The following is a 15,357-nucleotide window of genomic DNA, read 5'->3' as shown; positions in this document are numbered from 1 at the left end:
CGATAAAATTTATCTGCATTTTTAAATAAATTTTCTCGAGGCAAAACCAACTCCCTGTATATTTCCTTACTTTAATCTACGTCTTATACCCCTTCTTCTTGTATTACTCTAATTAGTCCCACCTGTAGAGTAATTGTTTCCTTATTTTCAGTGTCCTCATCCTGTGTTAGAGTGTCGGCTATTATGTTGTCTTTCCCTTTTTCCCATATTAATCTTCTGTCTTTTTCCTCAGATTTTTCACATACTTTTACCGTGTATTCTGCATCCACGTTTTCATATGCCTCCTCTTCAAATGCCACTGTTTCGATCATATCTTTTTCGCTTTCATTTTTTTGCTTTATTTCTTCTTCTCCTGAGCTCGTCTCTTCTTTTGAGGAATCCCAGGTTTCCTTTGTTTCTGATACTCTCAAATTTTCTTCTTCTGGGCTCAACTCTTCTTTTGAGGAGCCACAGGTTTCATTTTCTTTTGTCTTTTTCTGACTTTTTCTCCCTTTTCTTCTTTGTCCTTGCTTCGTTGCCAAATTCATTTCCACTGTTTGTTCTTTACCTGATTCGTCCGTATTTTGTTTCTCCTGTTCCTTGTCCTGTTCTTCTTCTTTTTCTTCTGTTAGATTCATCGTATTATTTTTAAAATCTATCACTACATGTTTTTCTGCCAATTCGTCAACTCCTACTATCATGTCATGTGACATGTTTGGCATTATTACACATTGTAGTGCATACATCTTCTTACCCAGTCGTACCATTACTCGTATGCCTTCATTTATAGTTGCCAATGTCCGTTTGTTTGCGCCCACTAAATTTACCCTAGGTATTTTGTAAATTAAATTTGTTAAGTTAACTTCTTCTATTAGTTTTCTGTTGACCAATGTTATTTCAGATCCAGTGTCTATCATAATTTTAATTGGTTTCTCGTTGATAAATCCATCCACAAATTTTAAATTAACTCCATTTTTCTTTTCGTTGTTTCTTGCCAATTTAATAAACTCCTTGGGGTTACAAAAAATTCCTGTTTGATTTTTGGTTTTTAATGAGCGCCGTCGTGAAAAAACGCCGGTTGCTCATCGTTGTTTATATTTTCGTCATAATGTCTCTCTCCGTCATATTCATCTGTCTGGGTATTATTTACTTCTCTTCTATTTTCTCTTGGTCTGTCGGATCTGTTTCGGTTTTCTCGATATCCCTGTTCATTTTGTCTACCATTATTTCTGTTTTCTTGATTTGAGCGTGTGGTGTTTCTATTCTGGTATTTTCGATTTCTGTCCTCATTCCATTGCCTATTTCTTTGTTCATAATTTCCTCTTCCGTTGTCTCTATTTTCGTTTTCCCTTCTGGGATTAAAATCTCGTCTTGTATCGTCCCTCCTATTTTCATTTCTATCTCTGTACTCCTGTGTTTCTCGGGGCCTGTAATCTTCTCGCGACCTTCTTGATTTTCTTTCTCTTAAACGCAATTCTCTTATTTGTAGGAATTGGCATAAACTATCTATGTCTTTGTAGTTTTGCAATGTGATATGGTCTTCCAGCGTTTCTTCGAAATGTCTTGCAATCAGTTCGACTAATTGTTCCGATGAGTAATTATATTGTAAATGTTTTGCGTTATAGTAAATTTGTAATGCATATGTCCTTTCTGATATACCCATCCTATCATTGTATTTCCCATTTTGCAATTCCTTGTTAATTTCCAATTGTTGGACTTTTCCCCAGAAATAATTCAAAAATTTTTGTTCAAATTCTTGCCAACTGTCAAATTCTTCTTCTTTGCAATCGAACCATAGGCTTGCTTCATTTTTGAGATGGTTTCTGATAGTTTCTTTTCCTGTTTCGAAATTTCCGATGTGCTGTATTTTCTTTTTCAGGCTATTTATGAACGGCACTGGGTGTAATCTTCTTACATCCCCGCCAAACCTTATCTTCACGTCATCTGTGCTATGTATAACCATTTCTCTTCTTTCTCCTCCATTTTGTTGAATATTGATTTCCGCAATCTTTCTTTCCATTTCTTCTCTGATTGCTTGAATAGCGTTTTCAAACTTGTTTTCCAAATTTTCTATTTCCTTTTTCTGGCAATTCGTTATCTCCTTTATTTTGCTTTTGATTTCTTTAATCTCTGTCTCTTGTTGTCCCATATCGTTCTTGATCATTGTCAAAAATCCTTTTACTTCCTTTTCATACTTGCCTATGCGTTCCTCCATTTTCTTGTTGTTCTCTTCTATTGCTTGTTTCATTTTTTGTTGTGTTTCATCCATTTTTTTATCCAATTTTTGTTGTGTTTCATCCATTTTTTGTTGTGTTTCATTTTGATTTTTATCCATTGTCCTTTTTGCTTCATCCATTGCTAGTTTTGTTTCCTCCTGATTTTTATCCATTGTCCTTTTTGCTTCATCCATTTTTTGTGACTGGAGTTGCATCAGTTGTAATAGTTTATCTATTCCTGATAATTCTTGCTGTTCTGATGCCATGATTGTCTTGTCTAAAATATCTTCTTGGTCTGAATGTTCTTTTTGTTTTTTGTTGTCCTTGCTTTGGCTTCTTGTCACAGACATTTGTTTTCAAGAAGTACTGTCCCCGCCAAATATGAAATTTTACTAGTATGTTACCAAGACGACTTTTTCTCACCCAAATATTATAAATTGTCAATAAATATATCAAATGTAAATATCGTAAAAATAAAATATTAAATCAGTTATGTAAAATTTGTACCTAAAGAGATCTAAAATTTTATGTTATCAAATGTAAGTATCTCACTTTTTACCACAGGCATATAAATTTTCAAATACCGGCTTTACTCTTTCTATCCTTCAAATTTGCCACTAGAAATACTTTACAATGCCCCACGTTGGGCGCCAGTTGATGTGATCTTGATTATTGATATGAGATAATATTCTTATATGTCACTTTATTTAATCAATGTATTAATACTAATCTAATTAATTAACCAGATCACATATAAATATGTTTTCAATCTCAGGGCGAATTATAAATTAATTACTTACTTTCGTGGCTTCTAAATATTTCTTAATGGTTCCTAATCGGGATAGAAAAGAAAAGAGTAAAAAAATACACATATGGGTTACAATTATAATCAAAATATTTTTTATTTTATTTAAAAAGGCAATCAATGCTTAATATTTGCTATTTCTTATTATTCTTAAACATAACATTTACAAATGGGAATCTTATTTCCTTTTGGTTTTCAATTGAAAGTTTTTATTAACATTTAACTATTAGGAGTTATTAGGAACAACTCTATTCAAGTTTGATGAAGCTTTTCTGATATAATTGATTATGTTATTCAATTTTTTATGTGGAATTTAATACGAAAAACCCATACATTCATGTCCAAACAAATGAGACTGACCTTTTCCTGGTGAACTGAAAATGTCCTCACACAAAACCCGTTCCTGCTATCCTTGGCTGCGATCAAACCTCGTCCTGGCTTCCAGTAATGTAATCCTTTGAAAAACTAGCTCGAATAGCTCTCGTTCCTGCTTCGGTCGTGATGCTGTGTTCTACCTTTTTCGAAACTGCTATCAGCTACCGGGACACTCTTGGCTCAAGGAGGTTCTTTTACTCTCGACCTGGCCTACTTCTCGTTCCACGATAGATACTCCACACTCACGGAACTACCGGCTTTCTCACTCTCCGTACACTACCGTCTACTACTCGACTTCACTTCTCCACAGCTCAAAACATTCTGATCTCACTTTGTCATTCATTCCCCTACTTTCTAAATATCCCTTCCAGATTCACAAATCAATCTTCCACCACCAACTCTCATTCGTAATATTCCTCAAAACCAATTTTTAATCTTTCTAAATATGCTTAATGGAATTCAAAAGAAAATATTTAATTCCCATTCTAAAATACTTTCTAACTATTTACAAATTTTAATGACCTATTCTCTCTTTCAAATGAGTCTTATTTAGCATAGGCTAATGATCGAAACCTTCCGCGAAAAACGATAATGAACTATCATCTATTTCACTGAGTTTTATTTAGCATAGGCTAATGATCGACCTTCCGAGAAGAACGATAATGGTACGCGTCATTCACTTTGTTTATCTAAGCACATTGTTCCGAGTTTCGTACGCTTATTCTAATCACTTCTTAAAATTAAATATAACAATTTGTTGTATACAGGTTGTTCTAAATTTATATGCCCGAGGTTGAGAAAATTAAAAATATTTTATATTAAATTGAATTTTGTTTATAATTATCAAAATTTAATTTTCATATCAAATAGAAATATAACAATATATATATATATATATATATATATACAGGGTGTCGCGAAAAGATTGGTCATAAATTATACCACACATTCTAGGGTCAAAAATAGTTCGATTGAACCTAACTTACCTTAGTACAAATGTGCTCATAAGAAAAGTGATAGCCCTTTGAAGTTACAAAATGAAAATTGAAATGTATCATTATTATGGCAGGATGATCTTAAAACAAAATTATAGTGAGATTTGTCCACCCCATAAAAATTTTATGGGGGTTTTGATCCCTTAAACCCCCCCCCAAACTTTTGTGTACGTTCCAATTAATTCATTATTGTGGTAACATTAGTTAAACATAACATTTCTAAAACTTTTTTGCCTCTTATTATTTTTTCGATAAGTGAGTTTTTATCGAGATGCGGCTTCTTTTTTAATATATTTACATAAAATTTTTATGGGAGTTTTGTTCCTTTAAACCCCCCAGATGTTTGTGTACGTTCCAATTAAACTATTATTGTGGTACCATTAGTTAAACACAGTGTTTTTAAAACTTTTTTGCCTCTTAGTCTTTTTTTGATAAGTCACCTTTTATCGAGATGTGGCTTCTTTTTCAAAATATACCTAAAAATGTAAATTATAAATACATTTTCAGATTATCAACAGGTCTCTATAACCGTACTTAACCATATACAAATATGTGGTGGATTCGAAAAATATTCAAAATATCTCGATAAACACTGGCTTATCGAAAAAATCATAAGAGGCAAAAAAGTTTTAAAAACAGTGTGTTTAACTAATGGTGCCACAATAATAATTAAATTGGAACGTACACAAAAGTTTGGGGGGGATTAAGGGAACAATACCCCCATAAAATTTTTATGGAGTACACAAATTTTACTTTACGTTTTATTTAAGATGCTGTTGCCATAAGAATGCCACATCTCCATTTTCAATGGAAAATCTCGTAAGAGTTTTCGATATATGAAAAAAAATTGATTTTCATTTTGTAACTTCAAAGGGCTGTAACTTTTTTTGTGTGCACTATTGTATATAGGTAAGTGAGGTTCAATCAACCTATTTTTGACCCCAGAATGTGTGGTATAATTTATGACCATTCTTTTCGGGACACCCTGTATATTTACATGGTGTAAGATGACATCGTTAAATCCTCCGTATATCAATGGGTACCAATAGAATAGACTAGTTTCGCGATGCCTCGCTCGTCAGTATTCGGCTAGGTACGAATCGATACACCGACGATTCAACGATGTGTCTTAATATTTCGCACCTCAGGTGCCGAGCTACAAAAGTGCCATCTACTCTGATGACCAGGAAGTAGGAAAAAATTTTGCAAGTCGATAGATGCTGTATTTAAAAATCTATTTATTCCGGTGTTTTTTGTTATAAATGCCCTGGTCTATTAGATTTTTTCGGAGTAGGTATCAAAATCGTTTTAGCTAATCCTTCATTAATTCTGCTTCTTGATAAGTTTTTTGAAAAGATTTTTTTTTTTTAATTGGCTTTGGCATGAACCAATTAGCCAGACTTATTTTTTATTTATGAAATATAAAGGGAGCATTTTTTTTTGATCCAATATAAATATATTGATTTTTCAAATTCTCACACCCTAGGATAAATGTTATTATGTTAGTAAAATGTGTGTGTTTCTGTTTAGTGCATTTTTTTATATGTATATTTTTTTTATTTTTTTTTAAATTATATTTTTGTTTTTTTTTAATGCTTTATTTATGTAGTCTTTGTTTAGTTTTATTTCCTTTTTTTTTCATTGTTTTTTTTTTGTTTTTTTTATTTGTTTATCATTATTTTACTTTTTTTTTAACTTTTTTTTTTAATTATTTTTTTTATGTTAATTTTTTCGTGAACACACTTACAATAATATTTTGTATCGCAGAATTGCTTACAATGGTGTTAGTTTTTTACAATTTCATTTTGCAACGAATTAAATGATTATACAAACATTGATATAAGTTAATATTATTACTAAAAATTATACAATGTAGACTGGTTGGCAAACAGAATTTGAGATTTACCATTTCTTCGAAAAATGATTCAATGCTCTTCTTATTTCTTGAACATTCTAGGATTACATGGTTCATATCACCAACTTCTCCGCATGGACAATATGGGTTTTCATCCAGTCCTATTTTATATTTGTACAAAGGAGTCATAGCATGATTAGATCTTATTCTGTTTATTGTAACAATGAAGTTTCGTTTTGTTAATTCATGAAACCAGCTTTTCAATGGTATGTTATTTTGATGGCCGACATAGTTAAGCCCTGTGACTGATGAATTATATTCTTGCTGCCACAATTGTTTTAAATGTGAAGTAAACTTGGAGGTAAGATCTGTATATGGAACAATATTGGTGGTTAGATGGTAGCCTGTGTCAGTGGCTGATTTGGCTAGTGTATCCACTGCATCATTACCTTTTATTCCTGAGTGTCCTTTAATCCACACTACAGTTATTGTTTTCCTTTGTTTTGTTGCTTCAAAGTTCAGTTTTAACATTTCTGCCTCTATGTTAAGGTTTTTCGATGATTTCAAGTTTGTTATTCGGTCAACTGCACTTTTACTGTCAGTGAATATAACATGATTCTGTGTGTTTCTCGACTGGACGTATCTAAATGCATTTTCTATGGCAATTGTTTCGGCGGTATATATGGAACACTCATCTGGTAGCTTGAACTTGTGAATATTGGGAAGAGTTTGCGTCATAAAAAGCACAGCCTACTTTTCCATTCAACTTGGATCCGTCAGTATATATGTATTGGTGTTCAGGCCATCTTCCATTAATGGTTTCTAGAAAGTTTTCTTTTGGGTCCAGGTAGTATGTTTTTATATGTTTTGAAAAGAAAACATGGGGAGGTTCGGTGTAGATAGGTATAGTTTTGTTGATTGACAGGGAGTTACAGATTTGTGCCAGTGTGGTATAGCTGTTTACTAGGAGTGGAGTAGCTTTTGAGTGCCAATATGGATTGGTGAGTACTAGGACAGTGAGGTCGTGAATGTTACGAAGATAGCTGGCTTCTTTGGATATGGCTTTAGCCATAAATTTATGACTAATTAGCTGCCTTCTGAAAGATAGTGGAGGTTCTACAGATTCGACTTCTATAATATTTATTGGGGTAGATTTAAGATAACCAAGACATATTCTCAAACTTGTGTTTTTCTGGGTCTCTATTTTGTTTCGGTGAGTATGTGCTGCTGTTCCATATAGGTGACTGCCATAGTCTAATATACTTCTAACCATTGTTTTATAGAACAGTAAAGCGGTATTTGGATCTGCTCCCCATTTGGTATGGCAGAATGCTCTCAAAATATTCATAGCGTTCTCGGTTTTTTTTATTGCATGGTGGATGGTATCTTTCCACAGTAATTTTCTGTCTAAATAGAGTCCAAGGTATTTAACACAATTTTTGATTGGAAGAAGATATGGTCCCAGTTGTAACTGTACTTGAGTTATGTCCCTTTTTTTAGTAAAAATACACACTTCAGATTTTTTTTCAGAAAGAATTAAGTTGTTTGAATCTAACCAGTGCTTAACTGACCATAGGTTTGTGTTTAAAATGTTCTGACAATATGAAATAGTAGTACCGTTGGTGTAGATAACTATATCATCAGCAAACTGTATCATATTCACGTTATTCAAATTTACTTCGAAGTCCATTGTATATAGTAAAAAAAGTAGCGGGCTGAGTATGCTGCCTTGAGGGAGTCCTAAATTCGATGTTCGGAATCCTTGAAGATTTTGGTTTAATTTTAGTGAAAGTCGTCTATCGGAGTATAGTGAAATTAAAAATGAACATATTTCATAAGGTATTCCTATTGATGTCAGCTTATGGTACAAAATGTTTAAATTTACGTTATCAAAAGCCGAGGAAAGGTCAATAAAAACTGCAGCTGTATGTTTCTTTATTGTATATCCTGTCAGTATATCTGTAACGAGAACAGTAATAGCTTCGAGAGTGGACCTACATTTCCGGAAACCATATTGTGAGTTTGGTAGGATGTGTTCAAATTCTAGCCATTGTTCTAATCGATTCTTTATTATTCTTTCCAGAGTTTTAAGAATACAAGATGCCAGGGATATAGGTCTGTACGAACTTGAGAGGTCTAGCGGTTTGTCTTTCTTTTTAATAGGTAATATTATATAGTTCTTCCAGCTATCCGGAATAGGACTTGCACCAGTCCAGATACTATTATAGATTTCTAACAGCGACTTTTTATGTTTAAATGGGAGGTGAAACAGCATGGAGTAAGTTATATTGTCCTCGCCTGGTGAAGTATTATTAGATAGTTTCAACGATCTTTCTAATTCCCACATCTCAAAACGTTCAAGTAAGTACAAGTTGTTTCTGGGAACAGTTTTTAAAGATAACTGATTGTATTCTATGCATTCTTTTGCCCAGTCTGGTGAGATTGTGGCATGGAATTCTTCTATCCAATTCGCTTCCAGATCAATAGGTAACTTATTCTGCTGCTTACGATTCTTAAAACTATTTACCTTTTTCCATACTTCAGTGATGGGAGTTGTCTGATTTAGGCTCTCAACATATTTCCTCCACTGAATTCTTTTTGTTTCTTTGAATGTTTTTTGCGATGGCATCAACTCGTTTGAATTCAAGTAAATTTTGTATGTTTGGGTTTTCTTTCCATAATCTGAAAGCTTCTTTTCTCCTATGAGCAATGTTGTTGCAGGTCTCATTCCACCATTGTTTTGGTTTGTGCTTCCAGTACTTATTTCTTATTATTGTTCTTTTCGGGATACAAATGTTTGCAGCTGAGTTTATCGTGTCTATGAAATTGTTGTAGTTACATGCGGTGCTCATTTCCTCTAGTGTTGTCGTGTACAGATTCCAGTTGGCTCTTTTAAGAACCCATATGTTGTGAACTGGACCATAGGTTTGTAAGCCTGAGTCAGAGTTATTAAACTTCATATATATAGGAAGGTGATTGGATCCATGAGGATCCTGTATGACTGACCAAGATATTAAAAGTACTATGTCTTGCGTACAAATAGACAGATCAATTGCACTTTTCCTACCTGACGTAACAAGTGTGGGTGCACCATCATTGAGATACACAAGAATGCAGTGATTAATAGCATTGAGCAAAGAAACACCATAGACATCATTAAACTCACAACCCCAAGAAAGATGATGAGCGTTGAAATCTCCAGCAATTATAAAAGGTCGTGGTAAGTTTTCGAAAAATTGTATCCATTCTCTTACTTCTATCCGAGTCTTTGGTTTAATGTATATTGACAATATGTACACTGCTTTGTTATTAGGTAGAAGTTTCACTTCGATGCATGTACACATCATTCTTGCTGGTTTCTGTACTACGACTTCTGAAAATAATCTATTGGATTTTACTAGTATGGCTACCCCACCGTAACCATCCATACGATCTGACCGAACAATATTATAACCTTGGAAGTTATAAAACCTTTCCTGTTTGAACCAGGTCTCTGACAAAGCTGCTATGGTAGTTTCTGTTGTATTTAAGAGACATTCTAAGTTTTCTTTATTGCCAACTGCAGATCTGCAGTTCCACTGTAAAATGTTGAGTTTGTTTATAGCTGAGAAGACGACGAAGTAGTTGGTATATTGTGCACGTTTAATAATTGTTTACTAATTAATATTTGCTGTAAGTCTTGTTTAGTAACATTGGGATTATTAGTTTCCCTAAATTTTTTAAAAAGTTCGGTAACAATAGTAAAAATTATATCTAAAATATCAGAGTTTGACTGTTTGTAGCGTGTGAGAATTTGAATTTAAATTATTTTTATATGAAGGACTATTTATAATTGGAATATTAGTTCCTGATTGTCTAAAGTTAAATGTGTATTCTGGATCTGACTGTGTTAAGACAGGACTATTTGGTCTCTGCCTTTTGCTACCCTTAGAAGATTTGACGACTGTATATTTATTATGATTACTATTGGCCGAAAATGTGAATGGACGAGTAACAGAAGAGCTATTTAAACTTTGGTTAACAAGAGGGTAATTAGAAGAAGGCAAATTTTGTTGATGAGAATCTTTAATAATGTTATTTGATGTTACGTCTGCATAAGATTTGCGGGGAATTTGTTTGTTGGCATCATGGTAATTAATATTACTATTAGTCATGCATTCTTTAATTAATTTCTGTCTTTTGAATTCTGGACATGACTTAAGATTTGTTGTGAAGTGGTCTCCCATACAACTAAAACATTTTGGGGTTAATGTTGTTTCCTGACACTCTTTTGTATTATGGTCTTTCTGGCAATTGTTACAACGGGAGTTACTCCTACAATGCTTCCCCTGGTGGCCAAATCGCAAACAATTGAAACAAAGCAGGACTTTTTGTTGATATGGTTCAATTTCTTTCAACACCTTATTTATAGTAACGTATTTTGGAAGTACTTGTGTTTTAAAGCTTACTACACACGATTTAGTAGGAACATAATTTATTTTATCATCGGTAACCGTTTTTCTATTTATTCTAGAAACGTTTACTACCTCAAAATTAGAATTTATTTCGAATTTTTTAATTTTATTTTTAAGATATTCATCAGAGAATTCTGTTGAGACATCCCGTATAACACCTTGTCTAATAATAATAAATTTAGGTATATAAACATCCAAATTGTTTTTAACAAAAACCGGATCGTCTTTCTTGTCGATAAGGTAATTAGCGTTTTTAGAATCCGTAAATTTAATTCTTAATTTATTTCTGCCAATTGTATCGATACTAATTATTTTATTATCTAATTCTGGGAATTTTGTAAGAATAATGTCACCAATTTTTAATGCATTCAGTTTACCTTTAAGATCGCTATCTTTATTTTCAACATATATATGGAACGGTCCACGGTCATTTATGGTATACTTCAAAATTTCTTTTTGTTTGTCATCGTTAGATTTAATAGGATCGGAAGTACTTACAGTTTGGTTGAGTTCAGCCTTACTAAAACCTTTAAAATTGCTAGGGGATTCCATTTCAACATCTGGACTACTAAGGGTGGTATTGGGAGGTCCATCAGGTTCAGGGGGCGGTTTACCGCCCGTGTCCGCACTCATTTAATTAAAAAATAGAAACAAAAACGCGAGTTATTAGTCTATATATTATTTGAATAATTATCGATACTTATTATTCGTATTAGTAAAGCGTTTAGATTACTCGTCAGCACCGGCTATTGACACGTCCGACTCACACGAGAACTAAAGACTTGAAAAGATTTAATAGACTTTTTTTCTTCTTACATTGCAAAATGAATAATAATCATGAATAATGACAGTTTATATTCATTAATTTCATTAAAAACTGAAAACTTAGAATCCCAAATCTGTTGTATCAAATGTAAACCTAGATGTAGAGTATTCACAGAAGATCTTTCAGATCGCAGTGTGGAAAGGTCTATGAGGTCAAAAGACTCCTTTAAAATTTAAAATCTACTAGATACTGATCCCTGATCAATTCTACTTATACATAAAATGTATCAATCTCTTACACCTATACTAACACTAGATTGTTCCTCTAATAAACATATTTAACACATTCTTCAATACCCATCGGAAAGTCATTTCTTATTCAATAACCACCACAGAACCTCTACTCTAGGGACTCGTAATATATTGTCTATAAAATGGTGTAAGTGGTTTTACGGTCATTAGTTTTGGACATATCCTTTATACACCGCCACTAAAATGCTGCTTCTCCAATATTCTGGCATTTGCCGACTGTCATTATATTAACCTTTCCGGAACCGTGATATAAAAACTTACGCTGCAGGCCATGCGGGGCAACTATGTTACCCCACTAAAATACTTTAATAATTCATTTAAATTTTACATTATTGTTTGGAAAGTTTGTAAAGGCACTAGTAACTGAAATAATTTGTTTTTGTTATTAAAAAGATTTACATTTTTTTTTTATTTTTACCTGTAATTACAATTTGATTTTATTCCTGATTTTTACAGTCAGGGCATAAAAATGTTTTACTTTCTTCTCGATGTATGGTACAAATTGTTTTTCTGCATGTACTACATGATATTTGAGTCTTTCTATCACGTGCCCTGGCACAAAAGCTGCATCTTCGACTTGTATATTGTTGAATGTCTCTGGCAGGGGTTTCTGGCACTGTGTGCCCCGAGGAGTTAATTTAAATTTTAGTTTAAAATTTAAATTATATTTGATCATTTTTATAAAAAAAGATTTAGTAATATATTTTCTAAGATTACCTGGAGGGATAAAAAAAAATAAAAATATTTTGAAAAGTTATAAAGACGAAACCGCATCTGGGGTAACCAAGTTGCCCCGCACGGCCACGGAAAGGTTAAACATACATATAAGTCTACCCCTTGTTTCTCCACACTTCTCCAGAGATATCAGCTCCAACTGCTTTACCTTTATACTTACACTTAAGCCGTCCTCTTGTACCTTACGGTGTCGAGGTGCTTTACCTTTATTTATTTTTTTAATGCTTGAGCAATTTCCTCGTTTGTTATTTTGGTCTCCATTTCTGTATTTTTCTCTAATGCACAATCATTTGCCTTTTTTGTTATGTATTTAGTGTTGATTTTATCATGCAGATTTTAATTTTTCTCACTCTTAGGCAACCTTGTAATTTGGAACAAAGTTATCAGACTGTCAGACTTATTGTTTGCCACCCATTCCACAGCATTCCTTTTGTTTAATTTTCTCTCGGATTTTGACCACTAACAGATCTTATTCTGAAATTCCTTTCGTTTTGAGTATGTAGTTCAATTTCAGTGTCTGAATATTTTTCCAAATAATAATGCCTTTCATGTTCCAACTCTTTTTCTCATATTTCTGCTGTGAATACATTTTCGTTCTCATCTTTAAGAATTCACTATTTGATCTCTTGTCGTCATTTCCGATATGTTGATTCTTCTGTAGTTGTTTTACAATCTCACTGTCTAGGATCTTGTCACTCTTAGATTCACGTTATATAACAAAATATTGATGTTTATAAGGTTTTTGTTTAATTACAAACTAACAGTATATTTGATGATTCTTAATTAAAATTACATCATAGAATTCCCTTGATAGTTTATAATAATATCAATGTTTTCCTTTTTTTAGCCAAGGATTGATGAGATTTTGAAATCCCACCATGGCAAAGGAAACCAATACAAACAAAATAAAAGGAATAGAAGTGTTTCCGAAAGTCAGTCGGCAATGACCAACAGCGCACGTGATCGACGCCCATCTCAGAGCTACCAGAGGTACACAAAATTAATTTTCTTACTCACTAATTTTAATTCATGTGGTAATAGTATTATTCGTTTTAAGTTTCTCTACATTGTCATAATCAATGGTGCTATAATAGCCCTTAGGGAGCATCACCCTTTGCAATTAATTATTTATATGGGAAATAAGCCACAATTAAAATGAAAAAAATAATTTTATTAACGTTTCGACGCCCAAATCGGGTGCCGTTGTCAAAATACAAAATATTACTAAAATAAACTAAAGTGTTGTTGCTAAGCAAAAAAAATTCTTCTAATAATTTATTTAATCTCACTCATTTATATTGGCAATTCAGACATATATTATACATTTTAAAGTAGAAGACTTTAAAATGATATTGCCAATATTTATGAGTTGCGTTCCTGGGACGACTTACTGAAAGATAGTTCATTCGATTACATGAAATTAACCCCAACTCAAGAATATCCGTCATAAAAAATTATAGCATGTGATATGTCTTTAAAAAGACAACCAAATGCAACGACAGTAAAATTCTCGCGTTAGAGACTTCATAGTAAATCACAAGGGAAAACCAGGAAAAACCTGTGATACTATCCCGACATCGTAAGTATTTGGTCTTACATTAATTTACTCTCAAAAAATAATACCAAATTCTGACTTGTAACATGTTTAAATTATAAATAATATTAATAATACTAGATATATAAGTAATACTAAAATATAAAATATGTACTAGCTCGATATTATTGACTTACTAATCTTGGTATTTTCTTTCTATTGACTTCCTCTTTCAGTATGGGTAACCACATCCTACTGCATTCTACCGAGGAATTTGCGACACAATTGGTTTCATTTAGCATAATTAGAGCCGCTTCTTTGATTTTTCTCTTTTTATAGGCTTATTTCCCATATAAATAATTAATCATAAAAATGCCACAAGGAAATAGCTTCAGAACAACACCCTTTGCAAGTTTCCTACGCTGTTTTCTTGTGTTACAATAGTAACCACTGAACATCGGCTTATACAGGGTGTTTGGTAAAGAATGGGCCATAGCTTAACCTTAGATTTCTGAGCTTAAAATAGGTCGATTTAAGCTAACTTACCTTAGTACAAAAGTTGATAATAACCGAAATACAGGGTGTCAAAGTTAAACTTTTATTTTATTTATTCTTGAATATTTCCTGACAGGCATGGGATAACAGCACGGCATTTGGTAAGCGGGGGTTTTTTGGGATGAGAAATCTAAATTCGCCACGAAAAGTGATGTATTACCCAGAGGGCGCCACATACGTCCTTCAGCGCTCATACGTTCAATTTTTTTTATCCCCCACTCTATATACTTTTTGAATCAAAACTTTTATTCTCTTATTATTTTTACTTAAAAAAGGTATACTAGATTTATCTCGCTAAACTCAACCGTTTTCGAGATAAACGCATTTTAAATCTGCGAGACAACATAATTTTTTGCATAATATCTTTGTAGTTGTATCCGAAAAATCAACTTTAAATCATAATAATTGTGCCAGTTATCATATTTGTCATTGCATCGCAAATTCCATTTGAAGAAATTTGCGATACATTTTTTAAAATTTTTTTGGTTTTAAGTTATTTTTCAGGTGTAACTGCAATGATATTATGCAAAAAATTATGTTGCCTCGCAGATTTAAAATGCGTTTATCTCGAAAACGGTTGAGTTTAGCAAGATGAATCTAGTATACCTTTTTTAAGTAAAAATATTAAGAGAATAAAATTTTTGACTCAAAAAGTATATAGAGTGGGTGATAAAAAAAATTGAACGTATTAAATAAGCGCTGAAAGACGTATGTGGCGCCCTCTTGGTAATACGTCATTTTTGGTGGCGAGTTTAGATTTCTCATCCCAAAAAACCC

At 32.7% G+C, this 15,357-nt stretch overlaps 1 protein-coding gene across 2 annotated transcripts in view; it reads left to right on the top strand.

The window, feature by feature from the left end:
• Window positions 1-15,357, top strand: part of LOC114340580 (la-related protein 1B) — a 241,811-nt gene that overhangs the window by 205,646 nt on the left and 20,808 nt on the right. For both annotated transcript variants that reach the window (XM_028291346.2, XM_028291345.2), the window contains one exon: window positions 13,339-13,481. In XM_028291346.2, the coding sequence (XP_028147147.2) occupies window positions 13,339-13,481 (143 nt within the window). The remainder of the gene's footprint in view (window positions 1-13,338; window positions 13,482-15,357) is intronic.

The sequence above is a fragment of the Diabrotica virgifera genome, chromosome 10 (assembly GCF_917563875.1).
Source record: "Diabrotica virgifera virgifera chromosome 10, PGI_DIABVI_V3a".
NCBI lineage: Eukaryota > Metazoa > Arthropoda > Insecta > Coleoptera > Chrysomelidae > Diabrotica > Diabrotica virgifera.
Note: the sequence above shows the minus strand (reverse complement) of the source record. Positions and strands in the feature narration are given on the sequence as shown.